This window comes from Eublepharis macularius, chromosome 12 (assembly GCF_028583425.1).
Source record: "Eublepharis macularius isolate TG4126 chromosome 12, MPM_Emac_v1.0, whole genome shotgun sequence".
Taxonomy (NCBI): domain Eukaryota; kingdom Metazoa; phylum Chordata; class Lepidosauria; order Squamata; family Eublepharidae; genus Eublepharis; species Eublepharis macularius.
The window spans coordinates 37,262,403-37,282,835 of NC_072801.1; the positions used below are offsets into that span (position 1 = coordinate 37,262,403).

At 47.7% G+C, this 20,433-nt stretch overlaps 1 protein-coding gene across 1 annotated transcript; it reads right to left on the minus strand.

Moving 5' to 3' along the window:
• Positions 1-317: 317 nt before the first annotated feature.
• Positions 318-16,287, minus strand: LOC129339094 (gasdermin-D-like). Its single transcript, XM_054993697.1, has 10 exons — positions 16,077-16,287; positions 15,629-15,803; positions 14,117-14,282; positions 11,489-11,588; positions 10,342-10,395; positions 6,963-6,995; positions 5,660-5,799; positions 2,599-2,776; positions 1,420-1,493; positions 318-551 (listed from the first exon to the last, which is right to left on the minus strand). The coding sequence occupies exons 1-10, from the start codon at positions 16,285-16,287 to the stop codon at positions 318-320; spliced, it is 1,365 nt and encodes a 454-aa protein (XP_054849672.1).
• Positions 16,288-20,433: the final 4,146 nt, after the last annotated feature.

Consider the following 20,433-nt stretch of genomic DNA (forward strand, 5'->3'; position numbering starts at 1 on the left):
AAGTCTTGTGTAAGATTTCCCATAAGTGATGATTTCACTATCTAACCTGGAATCCATGTCAGGCATCTGGAACTTTTATGGATGCAACTCACAAAGATAGGGCAGGAAGTGGTGGATTATGGAGCTTAGGAGGCAGAGAAGATGGAAGGCTTAACCTAAGCAATTGAGCATCTACCTACATTGGCCGTGGTCTTCCATTCCACCAGCAGAAAGCGTCAGCTAGTCTGGAAGAGGGCAGACGCACTTAGCTTTGCACTGAGTGTTACTGTCCCACTGGGAGAATGCAACCTTTGTTGGAATCTGTTTTAGTTCCTTCTTCATCCACTTAAGATCTGCAAGGCATATAAGCTTGAGTAGAGAGCAGCCAGTTCAGAACGTGCTTCGTTGTTCCACAGGTAGATGATGGATCCTTTCCTGGTTTCTGAGTCCAGCCCACAGATCTGCAACATCTCAGCAGCTAAATCTGCTTCTTCATCTGTCAAGGAATGGAGTGGACTAGCAAAAACGCTTCCTTCCTCTCCAGAAAGAATCCACTCCAAAACACCAGCCATCTTTAACAGCAGAAGAGAAAGAGAATGAAAGGACAGTTTCACAAATGCCATTTCCCTTCACACAGAAGCAGTCCTGGATACACTTAGGTACACCTTTGGACATGAGATGGGCAGTCAAACCCTTATCCATTCCCAGCCATTGGATAGAGGCTCCTATGCCAAGCTTTAGGGTTGGATCCAACCAGGCTTTCTGCTGGTAAAGACGGCAAGAAGATTGCCATATAACCAGCAAAAAGGCTATGCTGGGGATTATGGAATTCCCATGTACAAAAACCATATGGGATACAAGCTGTATTAAGGAGGAGAATTGTGCAAGATTGAGTGAAAAAGCTGGCTGAATCTAACTCAACCTTGAAGAGGGGAAGACGTAGTTAAGCATTTAAGATACATTGAAATTAGGGCTCCCGGTTGATTAATAAAATCTTAGTGAATTAACCATATGTGTTTTAAACAACTGATTTTTAAATCTGCATAAACCTGCTTATGAATAAAACAACAATCCTGAAGAAAAAGCAATTTTCTTTGCTTTGGATGTTGCTGCAGTTGTTGCCATGTCCGAAACAGCATTCCTTCAGTGTGAGAATGAGGAATGCCTCTCCTAAGAAGATGCCTTCCAGCCAGCACTTACTCTAAAAATAAACTCTTCCCCCCCTCCAATTTCTGTTATGGGATTTACTTTTTTCAGCAGTTTTTTTTAAATCATCAAATGCCACAATCCTAATTAAAACTTTAAAGGGGCACCCAGTTCTCCAGCAATGAATTGGGAAGAGGAAATGAACACCTTCCATCTCTGCTATGCATAGATGTTTGATGCTTTACCAGTCTTCTATAATAACACATGGAAGGAATTAAGCAAAAAGACCCTCACAATTTCCAGATGCTTGGCTATTTTCTTCTTCTCCAAAGTGGCCTCTAACAGGGGCATTATCTCGTAGTCCAAGTCTGTAAACACAAATCCCAAAAGTGTGATCAATAAAGCGGTATAGTCATACCTGGAGTGTGATTGATATCTTTGAACATGGTGAGACTGACTGTTCAGCACATTCAATGAGAAATTTGTAGCATCCTTAACATGCTGGCTAAGACAGCAGCTGCGGACACCAACTCCTCCTAATGAATGACCTATCCTTAGTTTTTTGTTTTTGAGTCACAATTCAGCATGATGTACTGCCTACTTAAGCAGTCATGCCTACATGTATGTGTCCCCCTACAGAAGTGTATGGCAGCACATGACAAGAACAGCTTTGATTCTATGCTTAGGCTCATCTGCCCTTACTTCCTGTTCTGACCTTGCACTTTCTTCTCAGCTGTGCTTCTCCTTTGTCTCTATTACCGCCGGCGCCAGGGTTTCTGGCACCTGCAGCCACCCTCCATCATCACGTCATCACGCAGCAAAGCCGGGCCCATTGGCTAGCGGGTGGCTGGGGCGGCGCAAGGAGGCTGCCCACGCTCCACATCCCAGCCGCCTGCCGTGCCTGGCCCGCGGCTGCTGCGGCTGGCTGGGGGCGTGGCAGTGGCAGCGGTGCAGGGCTGGCTGGCTGCAGCAGCAACTGCAGGCCAGGCACGCCAGCTCCGTGGCATGAGCCTCTGCCCCCAGCACCCCCTTCGGCACCCCCTCCGGCCCTGTGGCGCCCACGGCACCTGCCTCACCACCTCAATGGTGGCTCTGGCCCTGGTCTCTATTTTCCAGTTGTTTCCCTGGGTCCTAAGAGTCACCATATTTCCTACCCACTCACCTTCTATAGCTCTGTACACCTAAGAGTCTCTCTACACAAGACATCTTACCTGGGGACACTCAAGTGGTTCACTTTCTGTGTGGTCTTATATTCAAGTGTACTCTGTCTCCCTAGCAGTGCATGTGTATCAACAATGGGAGAACAAGTGTAAGATCTTTCACTTGACAGTCTCTGTGTAAGATGTCTTACGTAGAGACATTCTAAATGTCCTCTGCAGAAAGTGGTGCACCTATGTTGCTGAAGCCAATCTTCTCAACGTCCTTGCCCTGGGAAAGCAAGAAGAATAAACTATCACCAAACATCTGCCGTACCATCTAGAGAGGAGCAGAGGAAATGCGCAGGTCCCCAAAGATCACGGCTTTCTCTTCCCTTGATAGCTTGGAAAATCCCTAAGTGGGAAAGCAGGGTTTCCACCTGAGGCCGGAAGTCCTCATTCAACATCGCCAACATAGAGCGATCAGCAATGTCTCCTGCCAGGGAAAGCTCCAGCTGGTGGTGCGGGGGTAGAAATGATAGCAATTGAACAATATATACAGACAGCTGCCAGCCAAAATCCAGAATTATTTATCTGGGGTAAATATTGGTTACTAAGTAGCAAAGGCTTTGGGGGGATGTACACAGTGTGGCTACTGTGAAGTTTATTTGGACAGAATCAAGACCAGGAAAGCTTGGGGGTGAACAGGAAGGAAGTTGGGTGAAAGCAATACATTCGGGAAAGGCACCCTTTTCTATAATGAGTCAGTCCTTTGCTGAGCAGCATCTTTTTCCAGTGCTGGTAAGACCAGCACCTTGCAATCAGCCAAAAGCACCTGGCAGCAGAGGAAAATGCTCTGCCTGCACCGTACTGCCCGCACAACAGACCTAGAGGAGTGCAAACAAACTAGGGTCAGGGTCCAAGTCTCAGAGCAGAACTTAGGGTAGGTCTACACATGGGAATGAACTGACCAGGCGGTGCCATTTCCTATTGTAGGTCAGCAATCCCCAGCAGTGATCCCCAGCGTGGAGTCCATACACGCCATGGCATCCGCTGGTGTGCTTCATGGCGTGGATTTGTTTCTCCACCTCCCCACAGCTGGCCCTGACAGGTGTGAAGCAAGATGGTCAGTCAGTTCATGGCGTGTGTTGCACTGTTACATCTGCTGTGGGGTGCTTCCTTCCCTCCTTCCCATATAGCTGTCTCTTTCTTTGACTAGTGGAGCCTTGCTACTCAGGGTCAAAACACCATGAGACACATGGGCGAGTGTCGGATCCGGCAAGGATCCTGGGAATTGTAGTTAAAAAAAACCCAGCTGCTCAATGTGAATCTCAGCTCAGCCAGGGATAATTGCAACTGGAGGGACTTTCTCTCTCTCTCTCTCTCTCTCTCTCTCTCTCTCTCTCACACACACATACACACACACACACACACTCTTTCCCTCTTTCAAAAATCCTCTGGGAGCTCAGGATTGAGGTGGGGGGGGAGGTTGAGAACATAACAAGAGGCAGAAAAAAGCCAAGGTGTTTTGTGAGTGAGAGAGAAACCCAGTCCCTCCCATTCTTCTTCTCCCGTCAGGGTCCTGTTACACAGCGCCCCCCCCCCCCAACCTCTGAGCTCCTGAAGGAAAACCAGCCAACTGGATTTTTGAAAAAGAGAATCTCTCCAGTCGAGAAGCTGTTCTTTGCAAGAAAATCCACTTCACTCGGTTTTCCTCCAGTTGTTTGGAGAGGGGGGGAGGCGGGTAAGACTACCACTCCCAGGAAAGCTTGCGGGACCAATCAAGTGCTCTTCACATAAAATTTGTCTTGCGCATTTCCACTCTTAGCTGCAGCTCCTAGCTCGCCATTTTGTGATTAGCCCTGCCAGGTGCCAGTTTCCTGTCAATCCCTGCCTCTGCCCACCAACCCTCACTTGATTGGTGGGAGGAGGCAGGCCAGTGAAATGAGGGGTCATGCGGCTGTAATCCCTGGCTGAGTAATGATGACAACACTTTCAGTGTGACCCAGAAGTGATTGCACCATTTAACACTTGACCAAAAACATAGTGTTTAGGGGAGGGGGGGAGCTATAGTTTTGGCCAAGTACTAAAGAATCAGCCATGGTATGATGGCATCACTTCTGGTTCACACCAGAAGTGATGCCATTGGCTGGGGACAATGATGATGCACACGCCTCCCAGTAAGTTCCCCTTTCCTCCTTCAGATTGCCGGGGGACCTAGCAACCCTATTTGCCATTCGTGGCAGCCATGTTGTGGTGACATCCACTATTACATTTCCAAAAGTATCCACAGGCTTAAAAAGGTTAGAGACCTGTAAGCTAACTCTCCTCAAGCAGAAAATTAGCACAGTGGGGGGAAAGTTTCTAGACTTGCTGTGATAGCTTTCTATTTGCATGCACAGGCCCCAAGATCAGTCCTGGGCACCTCCTGTAAAACCTTACTAGATGGAGAAAGACTTTCTCTGTGAAAGCTAGAGAGCTTTGGGCTAGCAGGACTAATGGTATGACTCATCATCTTCAAGTATCTTCATATGTACCAGCAAGAAGTAGGGTTGCCAACCTCCAGGTGGAGACTGGCTTTCTCCTAGAATTACAACTGATCTCCAGACTACACAGATCAGTTCTCCTGGAAGAAACGGCAGCCTCAGAGGCCAGACTTTATGGTATACCATAGAGCTCAAGAGAAATGGGAGTCCTAGTGTAACATCACCAGGGGCAGTGCAAGGGTTTACCACGCTTGCGGCCGGCCGGCTGCCCCTGCGTGCGTGCGCGCGCACACACACACCAGCCCCGCACGTGCCGCCGCCGGCCCGATTGCTGCGGCGGGCGGCCTCCGAGCTCTCCCGCTCAGTTGCCTGCGCCGCCGCAGAGGCCTGCCCGCGGTGGCTGCACCTGGCTGGGGGTTTGTGCTGGCGGCGGCGGCGGCACGGGGTGGGAGGGATAGGAGGCTGGTGCTTTGTGGCGCGTGCTCCCGTGTGCCGCGCCTCCTCCGGCACTCCCTCCAGCACCCCGCGCCTGCGGCCACCGCCTACCTGGCCTCAATAGGCCCGCCGCCCCTGAACATCACATCCCTGCTGAGTTCCCTTCCGCCTCCTCAAGCACTGCCTCCAAATCTCCAGGAATTTTGTGGAGATGGCAGCCCTTGCAGGGAATGCTTTATGGGAGGGAACATGGAAAAATGGCATCTCCTACCTACAGTCTGAAATGCTACACTCCATTCTGCTGCCTCATTCTGACACATGTACAGAACCAGCTTTAGCAAGTGGGATGAACAGAAAGGATAAAGGCAAGGGGAAGGGGAGGGAGAAGAAGAAGGAATAGCAAAGACAGAGGAGACTGGAGATCTGGGCAAGGGGCTCCAAGAACAGGCTGTTAGCCAGCTGAGAAAGAGCACATACCACTGACTGAACAGTGGAGGCGACATCTCCATCCTGCAGGAAAATCCCAAAGAACTCCAGAAAATGAATCTTCAAGGCCTGGCTCAGGCACGTCAGCGGCTCGTAGGCCTCTTTGACTGTGTCTTTCACTTGCTGGACAGCTAAAGGTTGGTATTGCAATGATTAGCATCATCCTTTGGACAACACTTCAAATAACATGCAGAGCACACCCAGTACCCTCATTTGATGCTGTACAGAGTTAGGCTGGCTATTGAAATCAATGGTTTTAGGCTGGAGTAATTCTGCAGGGGATTGTGCAGTTGAACACCCATTTGGAAGCACCTTGCCCACGGCCAGCTGCCAAGTAGGGTTGCCAGCTTTTCAACTGGTTGTTCTAGCTGTCCCTTTAATATCAGTGTGATCTGCAGCAATTTTCAGTGGATATCGTTTAGCTTCATGCCATGAACAACTGCTCACTTCTTCATATTAAACCGCTGTTAAAGGGGCAGTTAGTCACCCTACCAGCCAGATGGTTTAGCATTACAGTTATGCATGATCAGGAGAACAGTGAAAGCAATAGCAGCACTTCCTGGGCTGTACCACTTCCAGATGCAGGCAGGAGATGCCCTTTTTATGACTGTTCAGTGGCCGACGTCTTTTGATAAGCAGAAGATCAGCTGATAGCCTGGATTGTTTCAAATGATATTTCATTAATGTACCTCCCAGTGGTTAGGAATCTCCCTCCAGCCTTGGAAATGGAAAAGCAACACTCGCACCACCACCAACTCTCATCCCAGCTAGTGGGAAATGGCAGAGAATTACAGTTTTGTAATCTGAATTTGGACTCTGACTTTTTTTGAGTCTTTCTCTCTCTTTCTCTCTCTCTCTCTCTCTCTCTGTCAGGGAGCTGCTATTTGCCCTGTTGGGGAAACTTACAAGTAGCACAGGTAACTTTCCACAGCAGAGCAAATAGCAGCTCCCATAGGTCCATTTCAGGTCAGGGAAATAGTGCGTGGGGGTGGGGAGATTAAGCCCCCTCCTCCCATGTCCCAATGTCCTGATCTAAATTAGACTCCAGCACATCTGGGAATTAAAGTTCAACACAAGAAGCCCCCAGCACACATCTGGGTCAACAGAACCGCTAAACAGCATAACATGTAGATAGGCTTCAGGCAAAACACTCCCTCTCAGCCTTAGTTCCTCCATCTGCAAAATGGGGGCAATAATCCTGACCCACTTGACAGGATTGTAAGAATAACAAGATCATGTATGTGAACCCTCTAAATTGCTAAGCATTGTTCTCACTATTTCCACAATCACTTACCTGTCAGTGAAGAGCCCAGTTCATCCTGGAATGCTGACAAAAGAGAAAAACAGATATTGGTTTGGAATTAAACCTGAAGCAATGCGCTTGATTCAGTTACCCCATCCTGCTAGTCTTCCTCTCTGAGCAGAAGGGAGTCATTGGTTTCAGCCCATCATTCGCTCCAAAACAATGAGCGCACAAATAGTGAAAGCGGATCATTGACTTCCACCACTTCACCCTTTTTGTGTAGCTCCAGCTGAGTTCTGGCATGTGAAAAATATAGTAGATAGGCAGGGCTTTTTTTCAGGGAGAACGCAGGGGAATGGAGTTCCAGAACCTCTTGAAAATGGTCACATGGCTGGTGGCCCCACCCCCTGATCTCCAGACAGAGGGGAGTTTAGATTAGACATGGACACGATCGGAATTACGATCTGAAAATTGCCCCGATTTTGGCGTTTGCGCCATCGGGACCATGCTGATCGGTTCAGTCCACGGCTCCCGGTTCAGCGCTTGGGTGGGGCGCTTTATCGGGTCTCGATCAGATCGATCGGTTTACGTTTGGGATTGCAGTCTGCAGACAGTCTGGCGCCAGCCATCTGTTCCCGAGGGAACGGAGTCCCGTGGAAACGGAGCCTGGGGAATGCCAGAGCTGTTTGCCCTCCTTCTGTCGCCCTGGAAACTCGAATGGAAGCCCAGCTTTCCTTGATCAGCAGGGCTTCCTTCCAACCACAGAGCAGCCAGAAAAGCGCGCGCCCATCTCGTCCATTTGGGAGAAGAGAGGGGAGGGCGGGGGAAGGGGGTGTTCTTCTGTAGCCATGGGCACTTGAATCTCCTCAAATCTCCTCACCCACCTCCCTTCCTTGGCGGGGAATACACCCCGCTCCACTTTGGCCCGGCAGCCGGGCACATGGGGGGTGCCGCCGGCGAGCAGCCAGACCCCCCGCCCCCTCAGGGGAGGCGGCTCGCCACCGCCTCCCCAGGCCTGCCGGGCCCGGCGGCCTCTGTCACCCACCATTCCTTTAGTGCTGGAAACCGCGGGGCACCCTCCCGTGTCAGCCTTCCCAATTCCCGATTCCCGATTCCTGATTCTGCATCAGAAACGGAACTTGATCGGTGCGGTTCGGGAACCAGGGTTCGGCGGCCCTGCGGAATCATGATCAGCTAAATCGGGATTATTTTTTGGATCGTGCTCATGTCTAGTTTAGATTGCCCTCCGCGCGGAGAGCAATCTAAACTCCCCTCTGTCTGGAGATCAGGGTGCGGGGCCACCAGCCATGTGACCATTTTCTCTGAGGGCAACCCACTGAGTTCCACCACCTCTTTTCCCAGAAAAAAAGCCCTGCAGATAGGTAGTTATTTGCTCAGCACGTGACTTTTACTTGGGGGCTTCTGGGCAACAGAAAGGGTCCGTTGTCCTCTGAAGGGCATTGAGGAGGCAACAGACCTTGAACCCACCAGTGAAAATGAACTGTATGTTTTCTTTCATAAATTTAATACTGTTAGTACTGTTATATCCGGCCTTATCCAATTCATGAGTATTCATTGGCATTTACATCCCACTCTGCCTGCCTTAGAATTGTAACCTTAATTTTCAGAGGCGCCTGTTTACAATTTGTGTCAAAGCCCCATAGCTGAAGTTCTCCAAATTGCCCTGAAGATTACTGTAGCTTCTTAAAGACCAACAACTTTATGGTGCCTTAAAGCATGTGTGGACTTAAGCCCTCTTCATCAGACACCGGAAGCTTATCTTAAGTATGTCTGAGGAGGCAGGCTCCGGTTTACAAAAGCTGTTATTTTTTAAGGTGCCCGAAAGAGACTTTTGAAAGTTTTTGCTCTGAGACACTGGCTTGATTCAGACTAACACCCAGTGGGAGACTGGCGGGGGGGGGGGGACAAGGGGGCTGCTGTCAGGTCAACAGTATGATATCACTTCCAGGTTTGCCCCATAAATGATATCATGCCATTGCCATGACAGCAGTTTTCATATCATTTTCCAGCACCACCCTACCAATCAGCAGTGGGGATCTGGGGCTACCATTAGGGTTCCCACATGTCTGCTGGTGGCAGGCAAACTCCCGGGGGTTTGTCTTCTTGCCCACTGACCCGCCTGTGATTGGCAGGAGGTGGCAAGCTCCCAGAGGTTGCCCGCCACCGGCAGGCACCCCAGGAATGTGTGCTGGGTGTGCACTCCCAGCAGGTATGACAATTTCACTCCCAGAAGTAACATTGTCACACCAGCCACAGAAGTGCTCCTGCGCTTCGTTTGGGGCTGATTTCGCCCCCCCCCCCCACAGGCAGAATTGGCCCTGCACAAGCGCGCAGGACTGCTCACAAGGCCAGTGCGACACCGTCACTTCCAGGAGTGATGTCATCGTGCAGGTGCCAGGGAGTGTGCACGTGAAGGAGCACCATGCTGCTGGCATGAGGTAAGTGCTCGGTGCCTCCATCTCCTAGCGGAAGGGTATAGGGAGGGACCTGGCAACCCTAGCTGCCACCAGGAAGTCTTCTGCTATAGTGGGAGCTCTAGTTCATACATAATGCAAAACCTTGATTTATTTTAACTATGGATAGTTCGTGAAACTGGGATTTAGCTCACAGATGATCATTCATATACTGGCTCAAAAAATGCTAGTTATGTTGCCTTTGCTCTGAAGTAGGGATCTCATTCCCTCAGTGGGGGTGGGGTATTCCCTGCTCCCAGCTTCCACCCCCGCCACTGCTTGCCTGGCCAGCGTAGGGGAAAAGGTATGGTGAATGGGCCCAGGAGCTCTGGAGTGCACTCCTGTGTGCTCTAGAGGACTTTTTGTCATGCCGGGAATGACCTGCTTCGGGGCAATTTGATAAAAACTAGTGTTGGAGGTTGATTTTTATCAAATTGGCCCTGCACAGAGGCCTTCACTTCATTGTCATGGCAGGAATGATGTCATTTCCAACATGACAAGGAAGTCCTCTGGAGTGTGCCCCCCCCCACGATCCCACATGCCCCAGTTTGGGATCCGGGGGATCTGGCAACCCTACTCTTGAAGGAAGATGGTGCCAGGGTACAAGCCAGGATATCTGCATTCACACATCATGCAAAAGCATAGTTAAAGACTAGTTAATGAACTGATTTCAAACCATAGTTTCAGATCCTGGTTTTGATAGGACCACAGTTAGTAGAGTAGTCTGCCTGGAGAAATTAATTAATTAAACCATGGCTTCCCATTGTGTGAACAAGCCACTAACAGAACTCTGGAGTTCATGTTCTTCCTGGCTTCTCCTTTTCTTTCCTTCCCCCCATCCCTTCTCTCATCAGGGACTTGCAGTCCGAGGCCTGACTTCTTTGTGTGTGAACTTCAATGTGCGTTGATAGCAACTATTATGTAAGAAGAACCAATAACAATAAAATTAAACATACCATCATAAGTGAGGCTGGTAACTGACACTGCCCGAAGCCGCAGGCAGTAAAGTGCTGAGGAGGAAAGGGAAAACAAAGGAGTTACAAGAAAGTGGAGGTGGCTGGACTTCTCTGTGTCTTCTAAAATGGAGCGCTGGACCCATAATATTCCACAGTATTGGAGGAAAGTCACAGTGCCCTCCTAAACAGAGTTACGCACTTCTAAGACTGGTCTTCAGAGAGTGTGACTCAACTTAGAGCCAAGCTACAAGTGATGCCTTACACAGGTTGGACACTTGTCAGCTTCCCTCAAGTTTTGATGGGAAATGTAGGCGTCCTAGTTTTACAGCTTGGCTCTCCATTACAGCTGCAAGACCAGGATGCCTACATTTCCCATCAAAACTTGAGGGAAGCTGACAAGTGTCCAACCTGTGTCAGGCGTCACTTGTATCTTAGCTCTTAGAGGGGTATTGTTGGAGTATTGAGCTGCTCAGCTAGACAATTAAGTTCATAATGAGGGCTTCTCCATCTTGTTCACATTTGCTTCAAACCTTCTGTCCCCATTCCTGAATCTCCACCTATTTTCATAAAGACCAGGGTCCCCCCGCCCCGCCCGAGAACAAGGGTAGGCTCAGGCACAGAAACTGGAACCTGCAGGTTTGAAGCAAATGTGTGAACAAAATGGAAAAAGTACAAAAGAGGAATTCTCTAGGTGTGTCCATATCACTTAGTCTTGCCATTCACCCACTTTGGGCAGGCGATCCCCTCTGAATCTGGCCCTCCCACCCATTCTTGTGTCTGGACTGGCAGGAGAAATCTAGGGCAAAAATGATGTGGCTTGGTGCTTTGACATCACATCGAGTTGAGAACCCACACGTGATGTCAGCACATTAGCCGAAGATCTGGAATAACTCTAAAAGTCTATGGTAGGGTCACCATGGTTGTAATACCATAGACTTTGGGGGGAAGTCCAGAGTGTTGGCTGCTGTGCTGATGTCACATCCAGGTTTTCTCTCAGATGAAATATTGATGTGTCATGCTACATCATGTCTCCCTCTTGTCCTGCCCCCAAAGCTCCTGGGGGTGCAGGGCAGCAGCTTGGCAACCCTAGTATCTCTTGTGAAAATGACCCCAATTTTATCATGTGTACACAACAGTTTTTACTCACTCAAGTTATCCTCGGGAGTCTGGAGCTTCTCTACCACATAGGCCACCACTGTGCCACAGGGGATCTGCAAGTACTTTCTTTTCATTCTTGAGTCCAGACCCTGGAGATTTGAAGACAGGTTCTTAAGGGCCCTGTGAAGTACCTTTCCCCAAACTGTAAATGAATCAAGGGCAGGATCTGCAGCTGCAGGGCCAGTTCCCGGTCCCAGTTACCCTCCTTTGCTCATCACCATATGCCCCCTCTCACACTTCCCTTCTCACTCACTTACTCACTCGCGTGCCCTGAGTTGCTGCGTGTCTTTCCCTCACTTGCTCATGAGTCCTTCCAACATCTGCACTCACAACCACCTGCATAGCTTGCATGACTCCGCCATGACTGCTAGCAGGACTGCTCCTGTGCTCCACCTGTACACCCTTCCTTAAAGCCGCAGGGCAACATGTGCAGCCAGGAATATGGGTGGTGGAGCACTCCGGGTGTGTAGGTGGAAGAAAGGTGGGAGGTCAGCATCAGTGGGTGCCTTCCGAAGCCCTGGGCCCTGGCAGCTGCCCCACCTCAGATTATGCTGACCCTGCACAGCTGCTCCAGTGGTGGTCAGGAATCCCTACGGAGGCACAGGCAGCAGGAACATAAATGTCTCTTTGAGTATGCCCAGCCTAGACTCAACTGGTAATCTTAGAATGATCTTGTCACCATGACTACTAGCTCGGTGATAGGCTTCTGAAGGAACGAGGAATGCTCTAGTTCCAGATGACATGAGTGGTGCCCATTTTCTCCAAGAAGCAAAGGGACTGTTCCTCCCTGTTTTCATTCACCATCAAATAGCAGTTTGGTATGCAGTTCCAAAGAATCCTTCCATATAGGGTTTCCAATGTTGGGTAGGGGAATTCCTGGAGATCTGGGGGTGGAGCCAAGGGAGGGTGCCGTTTATGGGTGGGAGCTTAGCAGGGATGTGACACCATAGAATCTCCCTTCCAAATCTGCCATTTTCTTTAGAGGAATTAATCTTTCTTGTCTGGAGATCAGTTTTATTTCTGGGAGATCTCCAGACCCCACCCAGAGGTTGATAGCCTTACTTCGATACCAGTTTTGCAATGCTTATTTTGTCCATTACATACATATTTGATTGACTGATTGATTTTAAATTGTTGTTTAAAGCAGCGGTCTGCAGCTTAGGTCCCAGGGGTTACAGGATGCCTGAAGATGCGTTTCTTGGTGCCCACTTGCTCCTTAAGTTTTGGGGTCTGAATGGAACAGGACAAAAATAGGGCTCTTCCATTGGTTTCTTCCCTGCTGACCCTCTAGCAAAATATTTAACTAATCCCTGGCAATTATGTCACAGCCATTTTCTAATATCCTCTGCCTGGCCATAGATAAAGATTTGTTTATGTTTCTTGGTTATGTAACCTCTCCCTGTGGCCCATCAAGGACCAAACCCTCCCCTTGGAAACTGAAACCAAACAGTTCCCCAGCTGATTCAGCTTTTCTCTGCTTCCACAGTGCAGGACTCAGGAGGTTTTATATATTTTACTTCATTTATACCCCAACGGGGACCCAAAGTGACTGACATCATTCTCCTCTCCTACACGTTATCTTCACAGCGACCCTACGAGGTAGATTAGGCCGAGAATATATGAATGGCCCAAGATCACCAAGCAAATTCCATGGCAGAGTAGGGATTCACACCTTGAGGCCTCAGATCCTAGTTCAACACTCTAACCACTACTGTACTTTGGCTCTCAGGTTTTTAGATGGAGTTGCCTGAGGCTGGCAACAGTCAGGAGGACTCAGGAGACTTAGAGGTATGGAGCACTTGACAATAACATCACCAGTGATGAGCTGGCGTCACTTCCATGTCATGCTGAAAGTGACTTCATTGTGTTGGCACAGCACTCTAGGATTCACCACAAATTAGGGTTGCTGGGTCCCCTGGGGCCCAAATGGGGGACAGGGAGGAGTGGGGGGGATGCGAGGGGGGAACTTATTGCCCGCACACACAAAGCGCATGCTCGCTCTGGAAACTTCATTGTCACACTGGAAATGAGGCACTCCTGAGCTCCCATTCCTGTTCTCCACATCTTCTGCCCCCCCCAGTCAGGTAAGAAGAGGCAGGGGGCAGGGGCTGGGAGTGGGGGATCCCCTGCCCAAACTGAGGGACTGAGAACCCTACCACAAACACTATGGTTAGAGTTTTGGGTGAATGCTAGAGTGTCACCCTGACATGATGACATCTCTTGTGGGTTGTGCTAGAAGTGATGTCCAACCCCTAATTTCCTCACCCTGCCAGCACAGCAAGTAGTGGTGGTGAAAGAGAGATGTTTCCAACTAAACAGGGAGGCCTATATTGCCTTTATATCCCCAAGAAACGCCTATTTGGAAGTAGCTGCCTCCACTAAAGAGGGACACTTGATGTGTACTATGTGTGCATTTCGTGGACTCTCGCAACATGGTAGGAGTGGTCCCATCCCTCCTGGCAGTCATTATTTTGTGATTAGCCCCACTCTGTGACAGCCATTTTGTGCCAGCTACCTTTTCTCAAAATTCCAAAACTGTCTTGCCGGATCAGCAAGTTTGGAGGCCTCTCTTTTAGAGGGGAATAAAAGGAAGAAAGAAAAGGGCCAAGCCACAGACCTGTATTTTAAATATCTCCACGGCAGTCACCTCTCCCTTGCCTCCTCCTTGGACAATTTCTTCAATCAGCAGCGGCTCCATTATTTCAAAAACCTCTGTCACAACATAGAACTGCAGCTTTGGGTACTTTTGTTGGATCAAGCTAAGGGATGTCTTCTTGACTTTCCTAAATCCAATATGAGGACAATGTTAGCACCTATTATAGTCAGTGTTAGAAACTGCTAGGGCAGGAAGGGGAACTCAGCTGTGACTCACAAAAGCTCATACCCTGCCTCAAATTTTGTTAGTCTTATATGTGCTACTGGACTCTTGCTCTTTTCTACTGATACAGACAGACTAGCACGACTACCCATCGATTTAATGCCAATCAGTTTTACTGTGTGGCCCAGAGTTGTAATACTATAAGAGCAAACAAATGTCCTCTGATTCCCCCTTTCCATGCTATTTATGACCGTGTAAGCTCTGTCTCATCCCTCTTTTATTTAGTCTCCACAGAACACATTATTGTTGCTGCGCCAAATCATACAATAGTCCTTTTCAGGCATTCAAAAGCATGAGTATGCTACGCACACAGGGCAGAGCAGGATTGTACATTCTGGCCTTATCCCCAGACATTGGTGTGCATAGCCAAACATTAGCAGCAGGCAGATATGTACTTAGCTCTTGTACAAGTATCGAGGAATCACATTCAGTTGCCCACAAGGGATGCTCGAATAACCACTGGTTTGGCTTATGTACTGTTTGCTAATTATGAAGAAGGAGCCGATTTTTCAACTGTCTGTTCAACTATTTGTCAGCTGTTTGGGACTGTTCAGCAGATTTCTTCACCGTAATACTTTTTAACAATGAATACAGCACAATTGGTTCTTTGTGTATGCATATTTATACACGCGTGCAAATAAATTCTACTCCCCCCATCCTTGCTGTGCTACTGCTCCATTCACCAGGAAATCATTTAAATAGACAGTTAAATAGTCACAAATCATATAAATCAGTCAAATTTTTAAAAAAATCCTGACATTCTGTTTTCATCTAAATAATCCTTGGGGATGTTAATGGCTGCAATCTATTTGGACTGGCAATGTACAGCTTTGGGGAGGAAATGATGCATACCAGTTCGGTAGGTATTTGAGTCGTTTGGTGGCAAATTGAACAGACTTGGGGATCATTTCCTATCTGATTGTCACAATCAAGTATGGTAAGTCTGACTGTCAGACATGTTCCCTTTAAACTTTTGCTGCATCCCTACTGTATACATGGGTGCCTGAGGGTATCCATGGCCTGTGGGTGTGGTCCGTTCCCCTCTATGCACACAAATTGTACATGTATTGAATGCCTCAAGAGGACTAATATCTTACATGAATTTACCCAACCCTGCTTTGAAATGAGTGTGGTTCTTTGCCTTGTTTTGCAAGCATTCTCATGAGTGTATGGGCCCGGAGAAGAATCCTGTTTCTGTTCTGTTGCCTCCAGTTCCCAGCCTCTTGTAGCAGCAAGAGAAGCAATGCTCACCACAGGTCTCTGGTATCCACGTAGGTTTTCCTCACTGACATTGGCGAAGTAGATAAACAAGTGGCACCCAAGCCACCAATGTCCATACCTGCAGACCGTATCTTAAGGTTCAGCCTTGCTCCGGATTTTTTGCACACGTTTGCAGAAAACAGGAGCGGCTCAGAGTGTTTCAGCTCTGGAACAGCACAAGGCAAAACAAAATCCACATTCAAAATGCATCCTTTTTCCATGTCTCAACTCCAAGATCCAAAAAACCCTTCGCTGGAATTATCCCTGTGAAATCCCGGTGCCAACTAGGGGCTGCTTAAATATTCATGCAGAGAGAAATAAAGCAGGATATGTGTGTGTGGTACCTGAATAAAACCTGCACAAATGAAGCTACCTTTTGCTGAGTCAGACCCCTGATTCCTGGCCCCAAACCCACAAAGGTTTTTTGGGAACAACCAACCTATTTCCATTGTCTCTCCTTCCGGGAGTATGTCTGCCAACTTGAAAGGAGTTGGGGAATATTTCCGACTATGCCAAGGCAACTTGGATTGATCTTTCGTCACCAAAGAGAGGGGCCGGAAGTTCTCAGCATATGCCAGGCTAGTCAGAGGAATTAGCTTCTTTTCGGAGTCCAGCTCCTGTATCAGCTGCTTGGCCAGCCTCTTAAACATCTTCCACCAGTCAGCAAAAGGGGGAGAAATAAGATCAGCAAGATGATGGGGAAGAGAACCAACAATCTGCAAAAACCAATATGATGTTATTTATTAATTCTGATCTGAAGCACGATACAGCTGGTAAATTCACAATTTATAAACCACAGGGAAAAATCCAATATGGTAAAGAAAAATAAATGTTCCAAATTATACTGTAAAATGTCAGCACCTGAAAAAATATTCAAAGCCCACCTGAGATCTGTTCAAGGCAATCCCAAGACTGCCTAAAGGCACTGCATACTCTGAGGACATGTCGACACAATACATATAATGATCTGGTTTCCTATAGAAGGTTAAGCTAGGGTCCAACTTACACATTACAGAGTACACGGCTGGATCCAGGGTCCCTACCCATGCCATGTGAGTTGTGGGGATTTCTCTAACATAAGAAATCACATACCCCAGAACCATTTCAGGTCAGGCAAACAGTGGAGGGGGTAAGGTTGCCAGCCCTAGCTCCCAGACTTTGGTGGGAGAAATTAGAGGTAGGGACAAAGGATTCAGCACCAGGCATCATGCCAATATGTGACATCTCTTTCAGCATGAAACTGGAAGTTATATCATCATACTGGGACAATGTGACAATGTCACTTCCAGTTTTGCACTAGAAGTAGGGTTGCCAACTCCAGGCTGGGAAATTCCTGGAGATTTGGTGGTGCAGCCTGGGAAGGGCAGGGTTTGGGGAAGAGTATAATGCCATAGAGTCCAGCCTCCAAAGCAGCCATTTTCTTCAGTGGAAATGAACTCTGTAGTCTGGAGATTCCAGAATTCCAGGCTCCATCTGGAGGTGAGAAACCTTACAACACATGTCTGAGTATTACACAGGATACAATGTGGGGATCCTGGATCCTGTACTTTGAACTGTGTAAGTCAGTCTCTCCCAAGGGAACTTGGTTTAGGGAATAAAGTTTCAGGAGTGGTAGAATGATAGATCTCTCAGCTTTCTCACCAGAGTATGAATTCCAGGATTCTTTAGATGGTCCTGTTATAGAGGTTTAAAACTACTATAACTTTGTGTGGATACATCTCATACGGCTGTGCCCTAGAATCTCCATACAATGTCACAGAAGGTGCTAAACAACTTTATATTATGTATATATCTTGGGTTCTTCTTTGGCATACCTAAAATCACTGTCTGGATCAATTGGGCAGCCTTGAAAGATTTCTGGCTAAAATGGAAGTGGAGTCTTAGGGACTTGAAATGAACAGCACAAAATATCAGACTCACGCATATAAAACCATTTAGGCCCATTAAAAGTGTTAGAAATAACAATGTCTGGTGTACTGCAGCAGCAAGAAGTAAGAAGAGCCTACCATGCAGGGGGCAGCAAGGATCACTTAGTTAGGACAGTGAGAGTAGCACCTCTCTTGTTTCCTGGGGGTCATCATTTCTTTGTCTTGTCTCCTAGTGGGCTAAACAGGGCAATATCCTGCTTCTTCTCTCTCCTGCCACACTTCTTCTCTGTCTCTGCAAGATGTAGTCAGATAGCTAGGATCTATCTCTCCCCCTTTCCCTCAAGTATGTAACTTCCTCAAATAAAGCTTTTGCCTCTCTGACCAGCTCGGCGTTTAATTCCGCAGCGTTGTTTAACACTCGCTCTAACAAAAAGCACTACAGAAGGAAGCTTGGATCTGATGTCATCTGGGGTTGTTTTTTCACATCTGGGGTTTCATTTATTTTTAGTTAAGGAGAAGAAATCACTTCCTGATCATGCAATCTCCCCTTTTTGTGTTCACCAAAATGAAAATGTGTATGTGTGTGTGTTGCTTTCAGGAAGCTGCCCAGCTTATACCTAGTTAGCATATACAGTCGGTATTCAACCAGGAGGTAATATATGTGGACTTATCTGCAAGGTTGATCTGCATATCAAAGGAAACAAGTCTGATTGGAAGGGAGGAGGTAGAATTCCTAAGGAAAGGTGCCACCTGCCCCCTCTCCCGGTGTGGCTCTCTCGCATTCAACAGTCCCATGATCAGGGGTTTTTTTCAGCAGGAACTCGGTGGAACCAAGTTCTGGCACCTCTCAAAAATACTCACATGTCTGGTGACCCCGCCCTTCAGTTCCCCTCATTTCCCTCTTGAGAATTCACCACCTCTTTCCCCAGAAATTCTTGAGAGTTCCACCACCTCTTTTCCCAGAAAAAAAGGCCTGCCCATAATGAATCAGAAATTTAGTAGGCAGCCAGCCATTTCCCCAAAATTGAAATGCAGTTGTGAGAATTGCCTTGCCAGCTGACTTTTGCTTATCATGCTAGTTTGGCTATTTGAAGGACTCCATGGGGGGCACAAGTGAAATCTCTGATCATAAAAACCCAGACATTTCCATCAAGAAAACTTTTTTTTTTTAATATATTGAAAACTAAAATCTGAAACTGCTTTTCTGGCAGCCTCAAATATATTAGCATGGAGAATAAGGTTGACAGATAGGGGCTAGAATGAAAATTCACAATTATTGGCTTTTTAAGTTCTTTTAAAATGTAGAATGGGGGGGTAAGGGAATGGAGATCAGATTGTACTTGTACAGTTTCCTTTATTCAATGCTGAAACCAAAACAGGCCGTTGTGAAAGGGTTTCTTGGCTTTCCTGCCTTATATAATATCAATACCATGGTAATTAGCAACGATTGGTCTAGCACTTTTAAAGATAGAAAGAACTTAACTGCCTGAGGTAAGGTGAGAAGGCCTCCTCCAGCAGGGGATGGGGAGGGAGACATTAAGGTAGCAGAGCAGAAACAAGGCAGAGCTGAGCATTAGGGCATAATACACCAGGAAGTTATCCAAGCTTTATTTAGGGTTGTTCTTCTGGAATTACAATTGATCTCCAGATTGCAGAGATCAAATTCTGGAGAAAATGGCACCTTCAAAGGGAGAAATCTATGGCATAGCTCCCTTCCCTACCCCAACTCCACTCTCCCCAGGCACCACCACCCTGAATCTCCAGGAATGTCTTGAAGCTGGAGTTGGCAAACCTAGCCTTATTGAAAAGAACAGCAGCTGCACAAGAGCCCACCAGCAAGAGAATGTGCCAAGGGATTGTGGCCCTTTCCTCACAGTCTATAAATAGTGCGAGACTCACAGAAGGCTGCTGGCTTCCTCCCGCGATTTTTAACACCATCCATTTACAAAACACCATAAATCACGTTTGTGGCATTTTGTAAATGGATGACATCAAAAATCGCGCAAAAAAGCCAGCAGCCTTCTGTGAGTCTCGCACTATTTATAGACCCTGGCCATTTCCACACAACTTGCCTTCCTCCGGAACGTCACAAAAAACAAATGGAAGATAGCGTCTTCTCGCGTGAAATTGTGACAGGAAGATGCAATGTCGCACAAAACTCCCGGATGATCGTGTCTTCCTGGCGTGATTTTGCGTGAGAAGACACTATCTTCCACGTGTTTTCTGCGACGTTCCAGAGGAAGGTAAGTCATGTGGAAATGGCCCCTGGGGAAACGACTTGTGTCTACAGTTATTTATGTGTGGAGTTTTGCTTTCCTGCCTCATACACCAAAATGTATTGGCATACTAATATAGGTCAGCTGAATATTATGGTTTCTTTCATGTTTCTTTTAAATTTTTAAAAAATCTTTTGTAAATTTAGTTACCAGGATTGCTTTATAGGCCGGGGGGGCTGCAACTTTTTTCTTGCTTGCTGTTTTCTGATTAGGAAAAGCTACCTGAAAAGCTGCGTTTACTCCTGCTTTGGCGGGGGTGGGGGGGAGCGGGATTGAGATTTGTAAGTTTTCTCCAGCAGGGGTACAAACTGTGGCAGCGAGGAGCGTTCTGGTGAGAAAACAGCAGAAGAAGGGAAGGGTTTAAATTTCCATGTCTCCTGGGGATGGCAGGCCGCTGGCCACTATCCCCAGAAGCTTTGAGGCAGGGCGATGGAAGGGAATGATGTTGAGGGATGTATGATGTCCTCCCAAAAATCTGAATGTGATAACAGCACATCAGGTAATTTTCTGGTTGTCCGTGATGTGCTGACATCACATCTGGGATTTCGGGAAGATATATCATGCATCACAGGACGTCCTTTCCAGCCCCAGGGCTTTCTCTTGCCACTCCAAAGAGCAAGAGCAGGAGGGAGGACCGAATCGGCAGGAGGCC

Coding starts and splice junctions, on each gene's coding strand:
- LOC129339094 (XM_054993697.1), bottom strand. CDS start 16,287: ATGTTTAAGAGGCTGGCCAAGCAGCTGATACAGGAGCTGGACTCCGAA. Junction 11,589..14,116: donor TGGAGATATTTAAAATACAG/GTCTGTGGCTTG, acceptor TCAAATCTCCAG/GGTCTGGACTCAAGAATGAA. Junction 10,396..11,488: donor GACTCCCGAGGATAACTTGA/GTGAGTAAAAAC, acceptor TTTCCTCCTCAG/CACTTTACTGCCTGCGGCTT.